General features: G+C 41.9%; 1 protein-coding gene across 2 annotated transcripts in view; it reads right to left on the reverse strand.

The window, feature by feature from the left end:
* Window positions 1–2,663: 2,663 nt before the first annotated feature.
* PDZRN4 (PDZ domain containing ring finger 4) overlaps window positions 2,664–25,925 on the reverse strand; it is a 248,190-nt gene continuing 224,928 nt past the window's right edge. For both annotated transcript variants that reach the window (XM_063323137.1, XM_063323138.1), the window contains 5 exons: window positions 21,126–21,224; window positions 18,809–18,871; window positions 15,226–15,327; window positions 11,650–11,766; window positions 2,664–4,794 (listed from right to left, as the gene is read on the reverse strand). In XM_063323137.1, coding sequence (XP_063179207.1) covers window positions 3,268–4,794; window positions 11,650–11,766; window positions 15,226–15,327; window positions 18,809–18,871; window positions 21,126–21,224 — 1,908 coding nt within the window. In that variant the 3' untranslated portion in view covers window positions 2,664–3,267. The remainder of the gene's footprint in view (window positions 4,795–11,649; window positions 11,767–15,225; window positions 15,328–18,808; window positions 18,872–21,125; window positions 21,225–25,925) is intronic.

Genomic DNA, 25,925 nt, shown 5'->3' on the forward strand with positions numbered 1-25,925 from the left:
TCTTTTTACAAGGCCATATTGCTGGCTTCATAGGAAAAATTACCTCCCACTGGTCTCAGCTGGGTACCAGGGTTGGGGGAAGGACAAGTGGGACATTAACTCCTTCCCGAGCAGTGATGTGGCCATGATAACACACCTGTGCAGCTCCTCTTCCCTGCCTTTTGCTCTTTATTTCAGAGCTGCAAGTGACCCTCTTCAGCAAGATCTGGTCTTGTTCCAGTTGGAAAGCATTTTTATTTTTATGTTCCTTCATGAAAAAAAATAGTTCTCACAACAGACAAGTCATTTTTCTTTAAAGATTTATGACAACATGAAATGTATCCTGTTTCTTCTCTTTTAATTTGCCTTGGTGCTAAAATGTTATTTTCCTCGTTAAAAATTATGATATTTGGAAAAAAAGTATATGCAGGAGTAAACAGCATGTGGGATATCAGCCTTGAATTTCACTGATAAGGAACTGCCGTGATGAGGGAGCGTAACACCGAGTCCTGCTCTGCAGAGAAACCAGCTGCGAGCAGTGAAACGCTCTCCTGCCATTCAGCCCCTCTGCGTGCCCGCCCCAGGGTGGGCTCACAGCCCCGCTCTGGGGTCGCGTGTTTATTTTCCGTGCTAGCAGAAATGATCAAGGCATTTCATCGGGGCAAAACACAACGCTTCTTCTCCCAAAAACTGCTTAAGGAAAGAAAGGAAATGTCACTTAATAACCGTAGTTACGAAGAAAGGAGAGAAAACCGTGGGCTTGTGGAAAACCCCGGGCTTGTGGAAAACCCCCAGATTAGGGATTGGGCAGGGACGTGCTGAGTCCAGCAGGTGAAGAGAGAGGGAGAAGGTGGCTGGGCTCTGGCAGGCACATTCCAAGCTAGAAACCACGCCACAGTGTGCCACCAGCAGTACTGCTGTATCACCTCTCTGCCTTCTCCTTTTCTCTCACTAGATTTTGACAGAGCTCCTCAGAGTTGGATGCATTTCCATTTACAGCCTATTAATATATCATCTCTATAAATATTGTTTATTTGTTTCTCTAATTATTCTCTATTGCTTAACAGACACATACACCCCTCCATTCAGTTAGGTCTTTTATCTAATTAGACATGGATTTTCCTAATTCTATTTCTCAGTGAGAAATAATGATATTACCTTTTCTGAAGATTCAGGTTGTTCTCTGAATTTGGACGTCATAACAGTTAGTTTGAGAGGAGCTCTGAGTCATGATTTAATAATGGGAAGAAAATAGTACGTACTGTGTCTAAGGGAAAGGCATAACAGTAGCCATTATCTGTAGCTGATGGCAGCTGAACTCTGATTAAGAATGAGACCTGTTTTTACGAATGTGATCACTGGAATTCAATGAGGGAAACAGCCAAATCTCTGTGCTTTGGTGTCTCCAGAAGAAGAATGTGTATCTTCTTAGATGACTTAGGCTGGTCCCTGGCTCTGTTGGAGGGACAATCTGTTAATGGCCCCTTGAAGGAGCACTGTATCAACTCGTGATCCTCGCTGGCCTTGGATTCCACACTCTTTCTAATTTAATGGGAAACAGTGGAAGCATTCTTCATTGTGCGTGAACAGCTGTTGTTTAAGTGAGGATTTAGCATGATGTTTCCCTGAGTCTGGTGGGGAGAATTTTCTGATTATCAAACTGTGAACTGTCAGAGGCAGAATTTTCCTAAGCACTCAGGGAGTAATGTTCTTAACGCTATTTACACGCCTGGAGATGCAGAGAACACTGCCAATGCCTACTGGTGCCAAAAGTGGTTAGAAAACAAATGACTGATTTCCAGGACTGGATAATTTGGAAATACCATAATGTGCCTTTCTGCATCTTCAAGCATATCTTTTAAAGCCCAATGCCAAGTGACTCCAGCACCTAATTCTGTTGTCAAAAGCACTTCAATCAGTTAGGAACTGCCGCGAGTCATGCGCAGGAACAACAAAAATGGCGCTAGGAGGCAAAGTCTTCAACCCTGCTGACTGCCCAGGACTAGTCATTTCAGCTTTCCATAACTCACTGGGCTGTCAGGAGCAGCTCAGAAGATGCTCCAGTGGCAGCCGAGGTGCCTCTGCTGCAGGGAGAGACAAAGACAGACAAATGCCCTACTCCATCAGGCACCCGGGCTGCCAGTTGCCCTTGCTCCTGAGTCCCAGACAGCTCCCACTTCTGAAAGACTTGGATACTTCTCAACAATAAAATTAAAACCTTAACTCATTTAGTTGCCTTTCCTTCTCTATTTTTCCTTAACTCATCTTCTATGAAAATGTCAGTGACAGCCGCTGTTAGCTTTTCTTGCACGAGATTTGGCTTAAAGTTGGGCATACGCTCTGTTTATGTTTTGTATATGTAGAACAAATAGCAAGCTCAGCCAGGGAAAGGACCCACAGCATACACCACAGCAATATATCAATGAATCATTCAATTGACTAATAATAGCAGGTAAGAGAAAGCCAGAAAGACCCACTCACTCTTTTGTGTTCTGCAAAACAAAAAGCTAATTCATAAGAACTAGTCTACGGAATTGTCCCGTGATCTTGAAACCTCTACATGCTGTAAATATCATGCATAGTGAAATGACTCACCCTTTAAAGGCAAATGCTCAATTTAAATCAAAGAACTCTTGACTTTTTTTTTCTTAAAGATAAGCAATAATTTATTTCTCTTTCATCTTCACAATTATCACATACTGCCCAGCTACATGACCAATGCCACTACATAACACAGGAGAATTGCCCACCTACACTTTACTTGGACAAATACAATTGCAATTTAGAGATTAAATGTACTGTACAATGTGTAGTTGGAAAAATGTCATTCTTATCTATACGATGGGATGTGGCATATGATTTACAAACAGATGCAATCTAAGATGTAAAACTTTAAAACTTGTTAAGCCAAGGACACAGTATAAAGCATTTTGTTTTGGTATTGTACTGTTACTAAAGTAGAAAAAAGAAAACTAGAGAAATAATTCCAGATCTTAACTTACAGGATATGTATTAGGTTAAGAAATTAATCGGCTTCTCCACTTTTTTTTGTTTTGCTTTTTCTTTTTTTTTTTCTACAAATGAATAATATGAATATATTGCAGGATAAAGAAAGACTGCCAGATAAAGAAGGTACCGTTATATGAAAAACAAATGAAAAATTACCAGGTCATTTTGCTTACAAAAAAGGTCAAACTATAAACAGTCACAAAATATATAAAAATGCCACATTGAACGAGGCAATCGTACTCTACCTAAACTGGTAGTATACTCTGAAAGAAGTTGCGTTCATACAGTAGTAACTGATAAAAAGGCATTGTGCACTCTTGTGCCATCTGGAGATTTTGCACCGTGTGTCATCAGTTCTTGGATTGTCATCCAGTTGTCCAAGATTTTCTTGTTTCTCTTTTTCATCATCTTTTTGTGACTCAGTTCAATAATGTTAATTTCCTTTTTGCCCTCGCTGCCACTCTGTGGACTTTCCTTAAGACACTCCAGCCTGCTCCTCATCATGAACTCCCGCCGCCTCCTCTGCTCCTTAGCTCGCACCAAATGCTGCTTCCGTTCTTCTTTGCTCCAGTAGCGACCCATCTTCATCTCACTCATCGTGTCATCATCTGTCGTCATTCCACTGCGCTCCTCTTTAATTTTTAAGGCACGTTCCTTCAGGATTCTGTCTCGAACTGGTCTCTTTGTGATGTACCTCGTCCCATCGCTCCTTATTTTCACTTTCCATTCCATCTTGGGCTCCGCACACTTCTGCGAGTCTTTGCACATGCTCACCAGGCTGAGCTGGCTTTGGGCGTACTCCACAGCAGACTTCTGCTGGATCAGTTGCATATAACTTTGATAATGCTTTGCATGAGCAGGTATATTCCCATACCTGTAAGAAGAGCTGTGATATGGAGACAGGTAGGGAATGTGCTCGCTGCTCTGCTTTTCCTGGTCTGTGAATTTGCCGCTTTCTGATGCCAGCACTGCATCCTCAGCAGCACTGTTTTGCTCAGTGGGTTTGGTTTTGGCTGAGGTTGTCTCCCTGTTACTTTGTCCTGAGGGTGGCTGATTAGCCACTATTGTGCTCCTCAGGTTTTTCCTGTTGGTTATGCTGATCATCCTCTGGAGAGAGTTATCAGGGGATCGCTCCACAGTCAGCGGAGTGCTCCTGCAACTTTCGGCCGTGTTGTATGCACTGGAGCTGTCCTTGTCGGATTTCTCAGGGTGCTCCATGATGTCATCCAGTTTGCCTCTTTGTACGTCTATGCTGGTGTTGTAATTCCTGAACCCTTCGTCATGTAAAGCCCAAATGTCTCCATACTGATCCCTCACCTTTTGGAGCCGGTGAGCTTGCATAATATTCTGACATTCAAGTTCAATGTTCCTCAGTTCCTCATTCAGTAGCTGCAGCTCATGCTCCACTCCATCTTGGTCTCTTCTGTTGCACTCTATCGTGCTGCTCGAGTAATACAGGTCGTACTCCCCGTGGTTTCGAATCTTGCACTTCAGTTCCAACAGCTGTCGAAACCTTTCACATTCCTCCTCTGGGTTTCCTATGAAATCAGACTCAATGTATTCCCCAGACACAAAGCTTTCATTGCACTGGAGCTCAACACTTCCTAATGTGTCTTGGCTGTGGCCCAGCTCCCGTTTGCTCTGCAGGGTTGCGCTGTTCTGCTCCTCGGGTGCATTTTCTTGCTCCGAGCTCTCGTCATTACGCAAACTTTCATCTGTAGGTCCCACCCCACTGTCCTTCTCATGATTGTTGGATGATGAGGTCGCAGTGTCTGTAGTGCCGTCCTCCTCTTCATGTTTCTTTGGCTAAAAAAATGAGCAAACCAAAATAATTATCAAATGCTTATCAAATGCAGACCATACTACATGAGAATATTTTCCAGCTCTGCTTTGCTTAAACAGCTGGGATCTGATTTAAGCCAAGTTAAAACAGATCACTAAACAGCAGTCCTACTGCTCATAGCTTTTAAACGTTTCAGAGAGTCATGCTGTGGTGGCCATACCGAATGAAGTAGATGAATTACAGTACAAGTGACATATCTTCTAAAGTCCGGAAAGAAATATTTCCCTCTCTAGCTAAGCCATCTCTTTGCAGTGCTTAAAGATAATGATCACCAGATGGTGATGGTTTTTGATTCTGGATTATGGCCAGAGACTGGTGGAGCTGAAATCTTCTCAAACTTGTGAAAAAGCTTCAGTTCTGGTATCCCTTCAAAAAAATAGAGCAAGCAGCCAATCAAACAATGACTAGTACAATCTAAGAGGGTGCAAAAAGACTACTTTCACCAGTGGGGCTTTTGTTTTTTTAAGCAGTGAACTCCTTGTTTGCTCCATGGAGACGGGCAGGGTTGAAGCCTGCAGAGGGCTAGCCTATTCCACTACATCCTCCATGGCCCTCTGTCACACTTCTTGTTTTCAGTAGTCTTTTTCCGGAAGACTGTTAATTTTGAATTCTAGGATTTTGCTCAAGTAGACCTCTCTCTGTTGCATCCCTGGAGACCTCTTTTTGTTCCCTAGTTAGAGTTTATGCTCCTTAGAAATAAAAACAGCCTTTTACCATTATGCATAGAACAACAATGAGTGCTTGCCATGGGCATAATGTCAAGCTTTTAGGCTGTTGTGTTTTAATTCACACTCCACTCATTGTACCTCACCTATTTATATTCTCAGAGAATGTGAGATAATGCCTCTCTGAAGAGACAGATACTTTTTATTTTCCAAACTAGATAAGCAAAGAATTCCCCCCTATTCCCCGTCCAGAGCAATCATGCAGAGTGCAATTTATATGGCCTGTTCATCAACTAAGTGTACATAGTACCAACCAAACGCCGTTTCTCTTTTAGGAGGTATAATTGCATAATTATGTATAATGGTAGTAATAATCAAGGGAGAAAAAAGGTACAGTGCACCCAGTGAAAGGAAACAAACTCAGAGGCCACTGTCATAATTCCCTTTTTCTCTGCTTTGACAGACAGTAAACCAGGATGAAAATGCGTCTCCTGTCTCGTCCTTTCTCCTCTCTTCATGTGCACCTCATAATCACACACCCTTCATCTGGTTTCCTTTTTTCAGTTCTTCAGAAAAAATAATGGCCTAGCCTCAGAAAAACAAAAATAACCTCCACCCCCCAAATACGATGTAATAGTGGAATTAAAATAAATATTGAAAAAAACACACCACCAGGAGAATTCAGTGTCTGTGACAGGCCAGTTAAAAATTTCTGAAAAGATATTTTAGCAATTTGTTGTCAGACAAGACCTGCAAAGAAAGACTTCTCTTTAAAATCATAGCATACATTTTACACTCATCCTCTTGCACATACAACGTGCACAATAAATGTGTAATTTTTATGTACCTTTGTCAGCCATGCTGGCAATGTGCCAATTACTCTCTCTCTCTCTCTCCTGAAATGGGAAGAAACTCTCCTTTGAATTTAAATGTCATGGGACAGAATGTATTCAGTGTTATTCAAGGGATCATGCAAAGGTTCAAGGTTTCTCAATGTTGTAGGGTCAGAATTTTCTAGAATTTTCTAGAAACTAGATTTTAAAACTGCACGGGCCAAAGGCAAACTTTCATGAAAATTCTTCACGTTTTAAAAATTCAATGGTACTTATTTTCCCCACCTGAAATCCTTTCAGATCTTTCTACTTAGCCGCTTAAATAACAAGGGTATCTTGTCACAGGAAGAAGCAATATGAGTAGTACCAATAACACTCTAAATTACTCACTATTGTAGAATTGCTCTAGAATTATCATTTATCTATTATTTCTTTCCTCAGCTTATGCATTGCTGTGAAGGTGTATAAAGTATATGGGAAGATTTTTTATTACGGGTCATGTTATTTTTTTCCAAAGTGGCTGCAACACTTTAGTTCAGCAGTAGCTGGAGAAGTGGTGGGAATGTAATGTCTTCCCATATCACTTGTTTTTCAAGAGTTCCAAAGTGTCATATTTAACACAGAGAAAAAACCCCATGTCTAGAGAATTCTATGTGAAAGCCAAGAGTAACCAGAAAGGAGAGTACCCCAACCAGCCAAGCGGCCAGGGCATTCACCAAGAATGCTGGAGATTTAAGTTTAATTTTGTACTTTTCTAGTTCACCTCCTCCAGGTGAGTGCCACTACATAAGCTATCCTGGCCCCTTCTTTCACCTGCTTTGGAGCTGCTCTGGCTTGTATTGACCTCCTCTGCCCCTAAACCTTTCAGTAGGGAAGTGACTCCAGTCTGGGTCACCTACACTGCACCCCGGCCACTGCACTGCGTAACCCATATTTCTCACTGCTCTGGAAAACATGTAACTACCAACAGGAGGGAGAACAGCTTCACCAGACAGTGGGAGGGCTGTGCTGCACAACAGCCAGCAATTGGGGGGCGCCTGCCCCAAATGCAGAGCTGCATCCACACCAGCAAATGAGGAAGGTCAGGACCTGCTCACTGACCCTGAGCGTGGGTGATGTAGCACAACTTGCATCTATATGACTAAACCCATCTTACCCCCTAAAAAGGGCTTATCCATACTGCGTTAGCACCGTCATACAGCTCATGGGAGCTGAGCTCCGCGACGCTTCCTCTGATGTCTCCAGCATGGTGCGACACCACCAAAGCATATATTTGAGCACTTCTGAAAAATCCCTTAATATATTTATTTGTATAGGTGTTGAAACAGACTTTACAGTTTGGGCCCACATAATTAACACTTTCAGAATTATCGACTCTTGTTTTCCACACCACTTTTATCAACAATTTTAACTTTGCTCCTTCAACTTCCACTTGGTTTAGACTGAGTGAATGTAATACACTGCCATCTACTCAAGTTACACTATCCATAACAGAGAAGAGACACGCATTCAAAGGATGTAACCAAAGCAGACTTTCCATCTTTCCAATCTAACAGAAATCAGATGGGTGGAACTGATTTCACCAAATGTTAAGTGTCTATAGTACAGGCACCTGAATGTCAGGTAGTCACTTTGGGTTCCCCTCCCTGTCAGGAAGAAACAAGTGCCTGTACAATCAGATTCTTCTCAACCTAAAGCAGGCATCCATATCACATTAAATCTTTACCCAGTATGTGGATACTTGCAGCTAGTTCAATTAAGAAAATGGAAAGTAATACAGATATTTATTGTACCGCATGTTTTTGGCATATATTTTTTAAATAATCCACTGTGATTCAAGTAAGGTAGCCCCTGGCATTTCTGTCCTGCACTTGTCATCCTTGCCAGAGCTCCTAAACATATATAGACTGAGCAGTCTTTTACAACATAAGATTATTTTAATTTTATTTTGAAAGGTAGGAAGCCTAATTCCAAGTTATGTCCCTTCAGAAAAACAAGAGAGAGTCTCCAATTGTCAGTGCTTTGCTTTTGTCAGTGTTATCTATTATCTATTCCAAACAAAGTGTTTGTTTTCAAACAAAAGTTGTCACTCTCTTCTACAATTACTTCTGTTTGAAATACCAAAAGGCTCCTTAGGCCTCATCTTTGCAGTGAGAACTCAGATAATGAGAAGGCAAACCTGGTGATGCATACAATCAAGCAATAAATGAACCTCAAAAGATCCTGCATTTCAGCTCCAGCAAGCATTCATGCCTATAAAATGGCTAATCTTGCAGGAATTCAGGCACTGTTCTATTCTCATTTTACAACTTATGATGTATATTGGGACTCAAACCCCATGATGCTACTAAAGTTTGAAGGCAGTGAGATTCAGTTGAAGGTTTTAATAAACGTAGCAGCCGGGCTCTCTGGTCAGTCTCTGACAATGAGAAGGAGACTGACCACAGTGAGAGGAATCCCCAGTGGCAGACTAACCGCGAGGTACTCCAGCCATGAGGGAAGACTGGGATTGATTTCAGTGGTGCACTAGGAGGGAAAACGCTCTTCTGCAAACAACGCTCTTCTTTTAAAGCAGGCCTCTCTCAAAAAAGAATTTCCCCCTAGATATTTTCTCTGTATCTCAGCTTTGAATGAACTAGAATGATTTTTTTTTATCCAATTCTTTCTCTTCTTAATAGGTTTTGATATATTCCATGATACCGATAAGAATTTCTGCATGGCAAATGTATGGTATTCTTCTGAAAGTTATCTCTGCTGCACAATGAACTGTGATGTTGTAAAGGGGAAGGAATACAATGAGTTATAAAAAAATGGAGAATTACATCTTTCCTCGAGGTTTATTGGACTATTCTAAACAGAGAAGATACAATTCTTGATTGAATTCTATACAGCGGCTCAAAAACATACAGAAAAAGACACCACTATCTACTTGATTCTTCTATTACAAACTCTACCAAATTTCTCTGTGACAGCTCACACTAAATGTTAAAATGGCATTCTGTAAAACAGACTCGTATTTGGAAGGATATTCTGCTACAGTGTGCGTTCATTCCTGCAGCTCGCAAGATTCGTAATGACAGACAATTCTGAAGCCAGAAGACTGTGTTTTGGTTCACAAAAATCAAGGCTGGCGTTAGAGCGAAATCTCCATGGCCAACTGGGGAGCTTGAAGATACTGAGCTTGGCCACTGGCAGCTGCAACGAGAGCGGTTTCATTGCTCCAATGGATTATGTGATTCACCTCAGGAAACTGCTAGGTTTCCCAGCCTAACAAGGAGTAAAGAACCAGTTTTCTGACTTGCCGAGTCACTACAGAGAGTCTAGAGAGACAGCAGCTGTCACAAATTACTGACGCCCCATTACACGCCAAGCTGCATTTGGTTGATTCGATTACTCATCAGAAGGGCAAAGAAATGTCTGGCTGTCCTAGAATTACTTCAAGCAACCCAACGTCAGACACCGACACAGCACAAGTGACCATAATTTATTCAAGTGTAGCTCTCTTCTACAGCAATATAAAATCTCAATAGAGGAAAAAAAATCCCTGTCTTTAGCATAAGATCCCAATGGGGAATAAGCGATCTCAGTGGCTTCTGTGAAACCACTTCACAGAACACCATTGTTCAATAATTAACGCTATTCGCAACTCAAATTCAGTGAAAAAGCCAAAGCTTGACAAGAACTTGGGAGTGGAAGGTCACAATTGTCAAGTGATTTCAGAGTCCCCAACGCATCATGTGAGGGGCTAATAGGAATTTGTAGATAGACCTGCTTAAGAATTTCCTCCAGAAGCAGGGGTTTGTGTGAAGATGTCATTGTGCAAAGGAAATTGCTTTGTGAAGAACAAGTGTTCTTTCTGACAAGAAATCCTTTGCTAGTCGAGATAAAATTTGTGGTTAAAAAAACCCAAACATGATGCCAAATATAATTTCAAAGTAGGTAGTTAGCAGTGCAGCAGTTAGCACATTTAACCTGAGAAACTGAGGCTTGGCTCACTGCCTGGAAAAGAGGGTCATAACTAAAGGGCCACTATAAATCCTGTTGCAAGGCTCTTCGCCTCTGACCCCAGAGTTATTCCACTTTGTGTAAATAATTAAATGCTTGTAAAATCAAGGATTTGTAATCTGATCTATCATATTCCAGATAATTGACTTAATTATTCTGTCAGTGTCTCTGTCCCAATGAATATTTAATTTATGTACAGTGAATAGCTTTAATAGGAGCTATCACCTACTCAATAGCCCAGCATCAAGGCTGGAGGGGAGGTGAGGAGGAAACAGGCTAGATGCATGTTCAGGCCCCCAGTGTGGACCAGGCGGTGGGGTATTTGAAGCCAGGTCTCCCGTTGGCCAAAGAAGCTCCCTCATTTCCCAAAGAAGGAAGGCTCTCACAGTCTTTCTCCCTCTCTTCTCTTCAAAGAGAAATGCCTCAGGGTCTGCTTTCGAGCTATTCAGAATGGGGAAAAAACTGTAAGTCATAAATTTCTGTGGGTGGAAAAACAGTTTCTCCCCAGCTGCGCGTACACAGAAGGCAGCAGATGAAGTTGGATTTTATTTCCTTGGCTCCACACCGGTGTGCTTGCTGACAGATCATCTGATTCAGGTGTGGATAAGGTCACTTATGCCTTCCACAGTAAAGTACAACTGAGAAGACCCATCCTTTGATGAAGCTGGATGGCTGGGGGTGCACATGCATCTTTGCCACAGTCACACTGCTTACAGCACATATGGGCAGGTAGAAGTCGGGACAGCAGCAAGCTGAGACTACACTAACAATATGCTTATTTGTCTCCATTAACAAAACAAATGCTGAGCTGTGTGCTGTCGGTGTAAGAAAAATACACTTGTATTACCAAAACACCTGTTGTTTATTTTAAACACCTCTTCCATCTTGTTTTGCAAGCTCCCTGGTGCAAGGCCTGGCTCATACCTCACATGCATGCAAGAAGAGGGACGTCTATCTCAACTTGGAGCTTTAGGTGCCACACCGATACAATTCATTATAAAAAAAAAAGACATAAAATATAAGAATATAACCCCCAAACACTTCAGAATTGAAGAAGGAAAGCAATATTATTCAGAGAAAACAAGAAATCTGCACTTATTACAGCCTCCTAAATTGTTTGCTAACTTGTGATACTGGGCCTAAGCATCTATTGTTCTCCTTTTCTTTACCTACAGTGTGACGCAGTTCACAGCATTTTAGAGACAGAATTCTATCAAAGCCTTTGACTCCATTTTACAGCATACCATTTCATTCCCTATTAATAAAAAAGTATGCCTAGCAAAATTTCAAATTATACGTTTAGTAGCAGTCCTACCTGCTCCACCTCGTTGGCTGTGTACTGCATCGCTTCATTATGCTGCTCTTCCAACATTTCCAAGTTTAACTCCTCTAAGAATTCATTCCTTTCATCATCCAGCCACCCTTCTTCCAGCTGCAAAGAATACATTAGTACATTATATTATGTTAGCAAGGACACATGCTAAAACAGGGTAAACCCAAATGGCAATGCTTGACTAGTTCTTTTTATCCTAATGATTCTCTTCAGAAAGCCAGGCGGTAGGAGTTCACATCTCAAAAAAAGAAGAAGAAAAAGAAGGATAAAAAAAATTGGACTCTTATGCCTTTTATCCTTTCTTGAAACAGTATGACTGATTTTCTCTCATAATGAAGGAGACGGCACAGCACAGACATTATTTCCTTTCAAAAGGTATGAAAGGCACAGCGCATAATCCTGAAGCTGTCATGTTCATTACTGCCGAGAGCCCCCGCGCTGAAAGAGCGGCAACGTTACTAATAGGGCCAGGAGGCAACTGGGCTCTTTCCTCTAACAACCTCCGTCCCAGCGCTGTGCCCTGCTGCCGCCACCTCAATAGAAACCTTATGTTGCGTTTCTGTCACCCTTTTCTCATTGATCTTCCAGTAAACAAACAAACAGAAGAGGGTGACAGGAAGATGCGGTGATTTGAAGGGAGGTTATTTTTGTTCTCGCGGTGTGCCTGGAAGCAAGGCTTATCTGTTTGTTTGGTTTTTTTTCCCCAAGTGTAAAATAATACTTTGACATTTGGTGAAGACAGTGTTGCAAGAGGACAGGAGGGGATGCTATGTTTTCTGTCAAGTGAGTATATCCTCTTCCCACACCCACTTTGCACCCTTCACATCTTTCTAAACTGATAAAATAGGCACCCCTGGCCTAAAATGCTATTCTTCCCATTTTGTTCATTGTGCACATACGTGCACGTGGCACACATCCATTTGTACCTGTAATCCCTTCCCGCATGACACACTGCATCAAAAAGGAAAATACAGGTCAGTGGCGCTCCTGGCTATAAGGATGAGATCGTAGCAGGAAGAAACACTTATTGTTTTGTCACTGGTGAAGTAACCAGAGGAAGAAAGTGACAAAAAGATGCTAAAAGTCTCATCATTAGAGAATTACAAGAGTACCCACTATTCATGTCCCAAGACAGCAAGAGCAATGTAACACAGGCCAACGTGTACAGCAGCAGAAGTACCACTGCCTCAAAGCTCTGGCCACAGATGCCAGTCAGGAAAGTTACACCAAACCAGCAAGTAGTAAGTTCAAAGCTACACAGGGAGTGACTGATGTTGTGTGATACTTCTAGCTGAATACTGGCAGGAAACCACTGTTTCCTTCACAAACTCTCATGTGTTTTTGCCCATGCCAAGGAACTCTTTACTTTTAGAAAGAACATAAGCCTTTCACCATTTCCCTTGGTAAAGCCAGCATCTAACGCATCTAACGGTTTGGGATTAGGGAGCCTTTTTTTCTTGAGGACATGTAATTTTTATGTTTGTCCTTAATGGGACTTTCAAACCATTCTCTGAAACATCTGGTACTGGCCACTAGTTTTGCTTACTTGTCTTGTTTGCTTTTTTTTTTCCCACATGGAAAGCGTGAACACAGCTGCCTTCTACCATAAAGGACACCATTAATTTCTCTCATTTGAGGAATCTGCAGAGATGAACAAATCTGGAGGACAAAAAATGAATCTCACTTGGGCAAATTTGCTGGTTTGATTGTGGCAAACCCAGTACCGAACTAATGGGAATGCTTATGTTACGTTACAGTTTTTAGAATAAAAATAATATATGGCTTGGTATACATGTGCACCACATACACTGTGAGCACATACACGTGTGTGAATGCACACGCCTGTGCCATTTGTTTACATATTAAACAGGTTGTGCACTCCTCCGGTGCTCTGTTTCAAAACTTAATTATTCATCGGTATTCACTGCACAAATAAATGGTCAGAGAAGGTTTTTTTCCCTGTTACTGAATGAATGTGCTCAGCAGTCACCCTTCAAGACAGCAATACTGCTATTACCATTTTCTATCTAGAGATAAAAGCCTGCTTAATCCTGCTGTCTTTTACCAGAGTCAAAGCGACACAAATAGCAGAAATCAGTTTGAGGACAGCCTGATTTCTGACAGTATGCCTTTTCTTTAGTTTTGTATAAATATATTCTTAAAACACATAAATTAAACAAAAAAAAAACCCAACACCAAAGCCCCAAACCAAAACCAAAACACACTTTTATAATTTGAAAGGAGCACCCATATGGGAAGCTATATTGGTACAGCTAAGTAATTCCTTATCTCATATTGATATAACTTTTTCATGTTGCCCAGTCTAAACAAATACAGAGAATGAACTTTCCCCAGGCATGTATTTTGTAAGTGGGTGGGTTTCTGTTCCCTACTGAAAAACAAAATCTTAGAGAAAAATAGTAAAAAGACTATTGAAACAACTCTTTAAAAACTTCTACAACTTCTAGTGAGGGATACAATTTTGCAATATAAACTGACGTGTGGCATTTTTTGCTGTACTGTGTCACTAGTTTTATGGGAATTGTTTAGATTCCTGAAAAACATAAAGGAAATGAACGCTGAAATTGTGCATCTTTTATAACTACTGTACTCAAGTAGAGATTCCAAGTGGCACTGAATTACACTTACTCAATTTAATTTATACAGTGTATGCAGCTAGTGAGACTGAGAATATCAGATCAACAGCATGAGAGACAAATGGCAACATAACCAACTCTGAATTGTTGGCAGATGGAGAGAACAGTGACAATATAATGTCTTTTTGCTTTGCAATGGCCAATAAACAGAATATAAAGGGAAGTACTAACAGTACTCTTCTTCCTCTCTACCACTCTTTTAGTCTGATGATCAACCTAACATCTGCCCCCTGCAATGATATAAAAAATTCCTGTCAGGGCAAGATTCTTGGCATTGGCATAATTTTGTTTTTAAAGCCACAGAAATGTTTCTAAAAGCTTTTGAAAATGTACCTCCCAAGATACAATTTGTAATGTACAAGCAGGTTTTTGTGACCAGGTTGCTTTGAAAACAATTAGATCCAGGTCTGCTGAATGGTATTGTAGTGGAAGTTCCATAATTGGTACATAAATGAACAATTTACATGCCTACTTATAAGTGCATAAGATAAAAAGAGCCATCACCAATGACCAACCACAGCTTTGTGTAAGTTCATATATATGACTGAGATAAGCATGGGAAATTTATCCCCAGAACAAATAAGAATCACCTAGTGAGCAATACATAGTTTTCAAGTTCTACTTCATATTTTACTAATATGATATTAGTGCTGTCACCTTTATTTGTATACCTGCTTACTCTGTTTGACGGAAAGGAATTGCTCAGTTTGGGGAAAACAAACCCTAGTAATATCATGTTAATTTCTTTGTTGGCTAAACAGGGGCAAAGCTCTGCAATTATCTGTTTCCTCCTTTCGTCAGGAACTTGGGCATTCCTATTTCTCAGCAGTTCATTAGTTACAGTGACAGTGAATGTATGGTATAACCTGGGTTCTGGCTCAGTGCATCTATTTAGTCTAACCTGCATCTCCGGTCTTGCGACCAGCAACACAATTTTCTTGCATTCTTCGCTGGAGAGCAATGCCACTGCCTCTTCCCGATTCTGGACATCTTGGCCATTTATCTAGAAAACAAATGAAAGTGGCACATTAGTTTCTACTTCCACAAAGCAACACACAATAAAGGGCAGATATCAGCTCATTTGTGCTGAATGTATGGACAATGAAACTCGCGCAACGGGCTCATCTTCAGCCCCTCAGTGGTAAGTGCCTTCACTCAATTACGCACTTACTGTAAGAGCTGTATCGATCGTTGAAGGATGGCAGACATCAGAGGAAGCAGTTATGTTCATAAATGTCCAACCTGCGCCCTGGTAACATACATCTAGCAACACAATTAACCAGCCCCTGACAGGTGACGTTCATCTTTCTCCGTTCAGAGTAATGGAAGTGTCACTCTGAGATAATAGTGCTGGTGGAAGCAAGACTAGTAATGCTACAGCTGAAATCAGTCACACTGTATGCTGGTAGAGAGCCAATTAGAGAGCTACAGTATTATCTCTCACCAGGCAATACTTACAGGCCACCGCTTATTGCTGCTCCATTTAATCATTTCATATTTGTGTGGACAGCTTAGTATCCAGAACCACACAAAACATATGTATCCCCCTTACAAGGGGATAATCAAAATAAAAGCTGTTCTCTGTCGAGAACGTGCTTTTCTCGCTACCTTTCTTCTATTCTGCCACCTCATTAAAACAGCCACGTCCATGACTACACGTTAACAAACGCATTTTGCATTGCCCAAAACCCTTTATTGAAGGAATCAAATAGAAATCTTATTTTCCATGCATATTTGGTTTTGTCCAATTCACAGCACAAGAGGTGGATTATTCTCATTGTGGCAACAAAAAAACCAACCAACTTGGTCTATTTGAAAATGTGTGAAAACAAAACTGGAAGAGAGAAGGATCTGAATATTTGGGGGAAATAAAATCTCTTAAGGGTTTGAATTCAAAGCAGCAGAAACTTCCTGGTCGAAAAGTAAAGAGAAAATTGCATTTCTGCACGTATGTTTGGCCTGAAGGCCTTGGCTCAAAAAGACAGCTTTAATTCAGATTAAAGAAAAACCCAGTGTACCCTGATCACCTAACTGGCAATGCGTAAAATGCTGGACACCCTTCAAAGCTTACACAAAGGGATGGCTGTGGTCTGAGGCAGACCAGGCAACCACGTGGTAACACAGAGCTTCCCTAACCCAAAAAGTAGAGATGCAGACACAGCGGTTCAGGAGCAGATCTCCAGCTTGTGGAAAACACCCCCGGCCACAGTGGCTACTCCGGTGATTCCTTTCAGACCAACAACGGCCCCTCGCAGCCCTGCTGGCCCCGCACAGCCTGGAGGTGCCCACCCCACAGCGGCTGCACCATCGTGGGGGACGAGCAGGACTTCAGCCTGCCCCACGGCACCTCACGTACACGGACAGCACTTGTCTGCCTGGAGGCTCCCAGCTAAAACTAGTAGAAGTTTAGGCAAGTCTTACGAGGACTGTCCTTATAAAACCTTTCCCTTGACTTCGTAACATTTCATGTAAAATACTCAGGCTGTTCTCAGATGCTTATGGAGACTGTAAAGGTGACAGGAGAGGCGTGAGGTTTGTGAGAATGTGAAGGGGACAGTTTCAGCCTCAAAAACATGAGGAAATCTGATGTAATTTTGGGAGAAATACACAAAACAGAGGGTCCCTCCCAGCCTTAATGAATGCCATCCACTGCCCACAGAAAAACGTGCCCATGCTCAAGGATCCAGCTCTCTCCCAGCCTCACTGTAATCCCCCTGTAATGGCACTGTCACCTTCTATTTCTCTGAGTTATCTCATCAATAAGAGTAGATAGAGGGTCAATGTGTTTTCAGATATTAAAGTAAACCCCACATAACTCTCTGGGTGTTAACTTTAATGATCAAACTCATAGCTATATATCAGCACTGACATTAAAGTAATGCTTCAGTCTACAAGATGATGGCAGAATTACCTGTGCTTTTCTCTCTCCCAAAGAGTCTTTACTCACAATTGAAATTAATTTCATTAGGAACTGGAGAACGTTTGCTTGAACTGCTGTTGGCTCTCCACTTCACCCAGAAATTTTAGAAAGCAAGGAAAGGAGCAGAAAATGAATCTACCCTCTATTTCCGTATTTTGAAAGGCACACAGTAGAAATTAAAGTTGTTTCAACTTGGTCAAAGATTTTTTTCCCCTGATTTTTGAAAGTTAAAAAACCCCATTATATCCTGTTTGCTTTCTTCAGTAGGTATTTTGTAGAAACATGCAGAAGACAGTGCACTGACTTTTCCACTTGTAGCTGTACCCCGTTGATGTGGTCCCATCATCCCAGGTCCCACCAAGGAGCTCACTGCCCCTGCACTGTGGTGTCTGTGTCTTCTTCGGGGGAGGATACCATCCGTCCTCTGAATGTTTTCACATTCCCAACCACAAAGAGAATAAATTAGAAGCCCCTGAGTGAGCCCTGACATTAAAATGTAACTTATAATTTCCGCTCCAAAAAATGGGCCACTTTGGTAAGCCAGCTCACAGACTTTGTTGTGTTGGCTAGACTCCAAAGCTGATACCAGGGTAAGAGAGATACAGTGACAGGTTTCAGCAACAACATTTTCGGCAGAAATGAAAACACTGGAGGGAAGGAACAGCCTGATCTTGTGATAACATGAAAGCTCACTTGCCTAAATTAATGAAGGATAATTAGGGAACTCGTTACAGAAAAGTGACTTGCCATCACCAGGAGCTACTTCTGGGGCTTCAGTGAAAAAAGGTGAAAATACAAGGCAAATCAACTGGGATCCAGAACTAAAATGCTCCAGTACAGCAAAGAGTTTCCAGCCTACTGGCACTACTGCCAGTTGAAAATGGAAACCCACTGCCATTCTAGCTACTTCCCTCCCTGCACAGGTACACTGCCCTCCTCCACAGCCAGCAGCCGGCCACCCTTGCCTATCGCTGGCGCAGCTCCTTAAATGAGCAGATCAACAGAAATGAAGTGGGAAAAAAAAAAGCCAAGATGGTGGATTAGAAAAGAACTCAGAAAATCGATGTTTTATTGGTGGAGGAAAGAAAATATTAACAAAAGCCTAACAAATCCCTCCCTCAAGTACATTCAGGATCATCCTTCACTAACAGCACATCTTTTGTATGAAAACTCTTACCATCTACGCTCAGCACAAGTGAGTTTTACCCAAATTTATGTGATTGCTGAATGAGCATCAAGTCTCTGACACCCATATTTATGTCTGCAGGATCCCTGTTTAGAAAGTGACACCGAGATGAACATAGGGGAAATGAGATTTGCTAATAAATATGGCAAAAAAAGACATGGGACATAAGGGCACGAGCCAGAACGAGTTTGTCATTCTCATTTTTCAGTACACGGACTCTAGCTCCCAGCTATTGTGTTAAAAAACCGACAGACATGGATTTTCTCATCGATCACTGTAACAAAGAGAACTACCTTCCCTCATTAATAGTCCACAGAGAAGACAGCACCATGCGTTTGTCTGAAGAAAGAGTTTAAGGAAGAGTCTATTGTCACATACTTGCAAAATGCGGTCTCCTTCACGGATCCGGCCATCTCTGGCAGCAATGCTGTTTGGATCCACCTGCACAGGACAATATCCAGTAACTGAACATGGAAAGATTTTTACCGGAAATGCTAACAGCTGCACAATTTGAAAAAGTAGTATTTTTACTCTGTACAGAGGCAATCTGAAGTTTCCTTTACAGTCATATGAACTCAACAGTTCTATAAATAATCGTATAAGCTTCTTTCAGATAAAAGCCTACAGACAGAAAGGGTTGGGAGCATATGATTTTCAGATAATAATTTCCTATGCCATCGTCAGGCATTAACCTTCAGCTGTCAGAGCGCTAAGAGTTAATGACAAAGTCCCTCTTCTCTGGAAGTCCTCCGTGGACTGAGGTGCTTCTGCAGCAGTTGATACCTCTATACAAATGGGCCAGTCTTTGGGAGAAGAGCAGGCTTATTTTTCTTTCATGGAAACCTTTACTATTAAATGATTACCTCAGTTATCAATCTGTTATTTCCGCTGGAATTTTGCAGCTCATGAGGAAACAGCAAAAAACCCCAAAGGATCTATATTGTATAGATCACTCACAGATTCTGTATATCGTTCCTCATCTGAGTCAGTTAATTTTAAGTTATTTTAACCTAAACAGATGTTTAGGGCTCCATTAACTGTTTATCAAAGTCACTATAGCTCATCCCTGAGCAATGACCTACTGTTCATTGCAGGGCAATTCAATCTATCACCTTTCACTTGATGGTTATCTTAAATCATTTATTTTGCCTCGTCATGCCATAAGCTATTTTTTCAAACCAAACATCTGAGTTGAGCATTTGGTTTCCAAGTTACATCCTCCACAGCTGTTAGATATTACTTTCTTCTTGTGCATTGTCGTAGAAAAAAAATGAATCTGAAGTGCTTAATCAAGTACAAAAGACAATATAATTACATTCACTTTAAAAGGTCTGAGAAATGTATACCATGTAGGAAAAATAGCACATTTCAGATATAATCCTGGAGTGTATTAAGAGATTCCTGCACTTTTTTTTTTTTTATCCTCACAGGGTCAAACAGACTTTAACAGCAGTGCTTATACAACTGGTGGAAGACTTATTCTATGGTAGTTTTACATTAATTCCTCATTCTTGTTTCAAGGCTATGCTTTTCAGCTTCTTTGACGTTGCTGGTGGCCTGTGAATGTGCCATCTTGCCTTCATCCTTGTTCACTCATATGTAAGAGAATTCTCTGTACTCATCCTCTCTGCCCAGGAGCTTCACTCAGAATTTAGAATGACAGAATCATAGAATACCTCGAGTTGGAAGGGACCCATAAGGATCATCGAGTCCAACTCCCTGCTCCTCGCAGGACTACCTAAAACTACTCTATGACTAAGAGCGTCGTCCAGACACTCCCTGAACTCTGCCAGACTTGGTGCCGTGACCTCTTCCCTGGGGAGCCTGTTCCCGTGACTGACCACCCACTCAGTGAGGAACCTTTTCCTAATGTCCAAATTTGGTTCAACATGTCACAAAAGCGACAAATTGGGAACACAGTTCATACAGGACATTCACCAGTGAGCTTGCACTCACCAGTGACCTTGGCCTCACAAGAGCTCTGGTTTATCTAGAAAAACAACCCTCTTTGAATGGCTGGAGACTCAAAGGGGGCTTGTGTGCCTGGAAGTCTTGTGGACTGACCCCGTGAAACACTAACATCCTGGATATGTGCTGGATGCTGTGTTTTCCTGGTGAAGCCAGGAAAATGAAAACCTGAGGGTTCATCCCATCTCAGCATCCAGTATTCTATTTTTTGTCTGGCAAAAAAAAATACTATTAGTCTTTCCAACATATTTCTTTCCCAAACTACTCTCTCCACCCACCTGTGGTATTTCTGTGTGTACCAAAATTGTAACAAACCCACAAATAATAAAATAATGATTATCCACTGCCATGGCTACCAGGGCTGTGGCAGAAGAATGCAAGCAGGGTGTGGAGCACACGCTTTTCTCCTTAAGAACCCTGCTTGATTTCCACCATAGGGGAAGATTTATTTCAAAATTCAGACCATGCTCAGACTGCTTTGTACCTCTCTAACTATGATGTTGTAGTTAAAAGCATTCACATTAAAGAAACTCACTAGTCATAATTACACTACTTGAGCAACATAATTTAAACTGATAATCTAAATGAATTGGAAGTGACAACGTGCTGGCTGATGCCCGACACTTCTGCACTCTGGTCTCGGAGCACTTGCTCTTAACATTCCCTGGTACGTTCAGTCCTCCACCACCAGCATCTCCCACGCTCCTCCCCGCTGCCATGTCCTTACCTCGCTGACATAGATCCCCGTGTCCTCTTCATCATCGGTTCTGTAACAGACAGTCAGCCCCAGCTTCTCCTGGCTGCTAATGCGGCACAGCTCCACCTCCTACAAGAAAACACACAGGCTCAAGTGGTGGCTTTTGACAAGGGTGGAAAAAATGGTGTAGCGCAAGGGAGCACCAAGCCGCTGACAAACTCGTACTGTAGGACATACTCACATTCATACTGTATGACCTGCTCATACTGCCCAGGCTCAAGACAGTATTTTGTGTGCATCTTTAAGGGGGAAAATATTTTGTGAATTAAGATGGAAATCCCAATATATTGCAGGTTGAAGCCATACAGAAACAGTTCAGTAGGACATGCCGAACTTTGAGAAATACAGCTGTACATCAATTTTGCAGTTTTTTTGCTTTTGGATAATAGAAGCTGACTTACAGTATATTACATAGTCATTTTAGTCCCATCACACCAACTATTGATTTATAGGATATCAGACAGACTGGCTACACATCAATCAATCAATCCATCACGCAAGTGCCACTCCCTTCTAACAGCAATCCAAGCCGTAAAGCAAAAAACCAGCCTTCCATTAATAGCATAATTCATTCCCTGGCCAGTTTAGTGCCATAGCTTCACTGCAGAAGCTGTTAGATAACAGAAAGATGCTTCAAGGAATCTCCTGTGGAGCTGAACAGCCGTGGCACCCTCCTCAATTGTGAGATGATGCAGAAAACATATTTTTAGTGCCAGATGTCCCAGCAGTGGCATCTCATGAAAAGTGCAAGTTTTAGGGCAGATGGCACAGTGATAACTACTACATACACCCATCTGAGTTAAACATCTTTAGGGTTTCACAGGGGAATCATTCACAAAAATGCAAAGCTGCACTTGGTTTGGACAATGTGAAACAAATAATTGTAATAAAGCACGATGAATCCAATAGCACAGAGTATTAGTCTGGTTGCATATGGGAAACTTTAGTTGATATATGTATTTAAAGACAATCTGCAGGTGCCATTTGGAGCTTTACAGCTTCTGCTTCTCATGGCTGTGCAAAAACGAAGAGACAAACCCATGCTTCAGTTCGCAGTCTGTGATACAGAGCTTGTTCCTCCCCATCCCCAGAGACGTCACGCAGATTAATCCATAAACAGGCCCAGGGCACACAGCAGTGAGGACTCACTGCTGAGTCCGATCGAGTTGTGGGGACCAGGTGTCAAAATACCACAACTTACAGAAGAACCCGCAGTTCACACACATGGGTTAGCAGATGAACCCCATGCTGTTTTCATTTCAGCTGAAAATCTTTGCTGAAGTGCACTGCTATGGCTCGCTCCCCTGCTCTCTCACCAACATACACAACTACATGGGTTCAGTTCCTGCATGAATCCTATAACGTCTTCTCTGGACTTTGGACACTCAATGTTTTAATGAAAACTATGAAAATGTAGAAAATACCATGAAACCTATAGTACTCTTTAGTTTTTCCTAAATATGGCAGGAGTTTTAAATAGGGTGGTAAGAAGTGGAAATAGTCACCAGTATATGTTATCCATAGGGCTTGAAAGAAGAAACACAGGACTGTGGTTTGTTAGGGAAGAGAACTGCAGTGACCTGATTGTGGCATCGGGAGTGAAAGTATGTACTGGAGGGAGGCCTATTCAAAACCCATAATAATTGATGCCTCCAGAGGGAAAGAACACTTGACTAGAACTGTAATATTAGGGAGAAATTACAGTAACAAAACGGCTTCAATTACAGCAACAAGGTATACTTTTAAGGAATAAAGGAGCTTGCAGTCCCTTGGAGGCCTATAAGGAAGCCTAAATACACCATAAAGGACTGAGACTGGGACCTTTAAATCAAGGCAAATGAGGAGCTGTGCACAAGCTGAAATCCATTGACTTTCATTGTCCTGCCAGCACAACCCCCTGTCTCCCCGCGCTGAGCCTGGACAGGGGCCCCAAGGACTGCTCTGAACATAATTTCTTCAGTTGGGAATGACCTTGAAGTTCTTGTGGATGATTTGTCTCAAAACGTTTGTTACACCAAAGCTGCAGGAATGTTTCAGGCTGAAACAAACTGAATCCTTCCAGTGTGCACTGGCTGATTGAGCAGAATAACTTAACCATTTAGGGCATGAAAGAGCAAAGGAAAATGAGGACGTCCACACAGGCTCCATCCTGGGAGTGCAAGAGGATTGCTAAAGCCATCTCTGGGAACCAGCTGGTCACAAATATCAGTGACAAATATCCACTGACTGGGATGCACCAGCCCTGGCTGTGCACAGTGCTTGAGTTGCCACAGCTTTTGTTTCTCCACCCAGTAACAGAGCTTAGAGCCGAGATCTGTACTTGGTACTCTTGGGACTACTACCTCTTTCTGAAATGACTAAGGGGCATGGTCTGACTACTGTGTAGTCTGATGACTGTGCATGGCTGTGGCCACTTAGAAGCTGTAGATACCGACAACTGAAATACTAGTACTTAAAGGCCCAATAAACATTCCATGTTTTTCAGTCTAAACTGAAGTACATACTCAAGTAGCACCTCATTCAGTGTGAGGCAGAAGTTGGATGACGTCTTGCTTTGCATGGAAGTCATTCCAGATAACTGCCTTTTTCCCACTGCACATCTGCACTATTAACATCTTTTTTGCAGCAAACATGACACATCCTGGTCACATGCAAACAAATCAGGGTTGACAAAACATCTTTGGAAAACTTAAAAATGCTTTGCATAAATATTAAATCATCTCTGAGGGCAAAAGCCCACAAGTCCAATATTTAGCTGTATATAAGAAGCAGATCTGAAACAACTTCAACAGAAGAGCAGCAACTGAGACGACAGAGAACCTGGACCACCATGGTCAGAAGCATTTGACCCTGCATTTTGTGACAGATGCTTTTGAGTGTTTTTTTTCCCAACTGGTCTTTAACAGAAGAAACAATAGGTTTGGCAGCAGTAATGAATTTGTAAGGATGTAATTTCCTTCTTGAAAATCCCTTTAGATACATACAAACACACACACACACACATATAGTTGCTTTCTCTTTGGGTTTTGTGTGTAGGGACTGAACTGACAGTCTTAAAAATTCAGCAGTTTAAAAATCCGTGAGAAACAATATTTGGGGATTCATGAAATGTGCTGACAGACAGATGGTGGAAGGAGAGGGACTGAGGAGAGAGCTCGGGAGATGACAGCCTCCCCCTCTTTTGGGCACTCTGGGGGCAGCCGCCTCTCAACACGAAGAGTATTCTGCTGCCAAGTGACAGAAATCAATGCCAAATTGCTAAATCTTTGACTTGCTGATTCTTTTCTCTGTGTGGGCAGAACAAAAATTCAGTGCAATACCACAGTGAAGACAATACTTCAAACTGTTTCGCCATAAATTATTTGGTTAAAATATAGACATGGAAATTAGAATAAGGATTATCCTGTTTTGAAAAGACTGGGGTGCAAATTTTCAAGGTAGCTCATTTCTTCAGGCATAGAAAAGACAGCGAAGAGGTGGATGTCATGCTCTTGAAGGACTGAAAACTGGTTATACTGGTCATCCTCTAAAGTGATGAAGTAGTGGCTGTAGCCTCTGGCTCCCAGTTAAAGGCCGTCACTCGCTTCCATGATGGAAAACCAGTTTACAGGCTGTCAGCCTCAGGAGACATAACACCAAAAAAGGAGCTGTCACCAGTTTGGGGAGGGAAGGCTCAGTTAATACTGTCGTTTTTCTCAAGTGGTAAAGAAGTAGATTATAAATGTCATCAACTGGGCTGTTGGCTTTCTAGAATTGTTGAAATGAGGTTAAGGGCTGTTAAAGGCGACCTTGTAAAAAAGTTTGCACCAGTTTGCAGTTTTAGTGGGTCTTCCTATTGAAAGCTAGGTTACAAGGAGTAAAGTTGATGGTCTGCTAGTAAACAGATCAGGAACCCTTCAGTGCTCATCCTTAAACAGTCTTTTGTGGCCAAAAAAGAGCCCTGAACTCCTTACGTTTTCCCTCCACACACTGGAAAACAGATTACAGCCTAAGAGGGAAGTTGGTAAAGTTTCTTCTCGCTGCACCCAGGAGATGTTGACAAGAGTTATTCATCCGATGACCCTGTACTAGAATAACTGCACACATAGAAAGCTTACTCTGCCCCATTTTATTTGCTGCCCGTTCTTCCAGTGGTCTCTACTAAGGCATGCACACCTTTGAATCCTTTCCCCACTTTCTATCAGGATTAGATACTCCCTTTTCAAAACTATTCAACCCATTTACACTGTGGCTGAGCTCTGCTCCTGCCTCATCATTGCACGCCACCCTGTCTCATCTCCATTTGGACCATCCCATCCTGAAACGTCTCTGCACAAACACAATCCGTCTGTCCTCGCCTTCAACGCCCTTCTCAGTTTACTCTTCCCCAAAGCGACCTCTCACCTGCATTCACAGAGAGCAGCCTCACTCACCTTTTTCTCTCATTTCCCCCCAAATATTTCCATTTTCAGTAAGTGCTGCCCATGTCCACACAGCCCCTGCATCACCTTCCTTTTACTCTCACCTTATAACCCATCCTATTATCTTCCCTATTGAAATTTGTGAAGGAATTACTGCCTGGTAAGCAGGAAGTCCCATCCACTAAAATGACCACTTCACTGTGTATGAACCATGCATACAGCCAGGCACTACCAAAATAACCTATTATTACTGCCACTTTGTTCTCCTTCCTCTCTCTCATCATCTGATCATCTGAAATTAGAGCTCAATATAAATTAGTTGCAATGAACAACAAGGTACCTCCTTCCCCTGGTAGGAGACTCGCAAAGT

This window comes from Chroicocephalus ridibundus, chromosome 1 (assembly GCF_963924245.1).
Source record: "Chroicocephalus ridibundus chromosome 1, bChrRid1.1, whole genome shotgun sequence".
Lineage (NCBI taxonomy): Eukaryota > Metazoa > Chordata > Aves > Charadriiformes > Laridae > Chroicocephalus > Chroicocephalus ridibundus.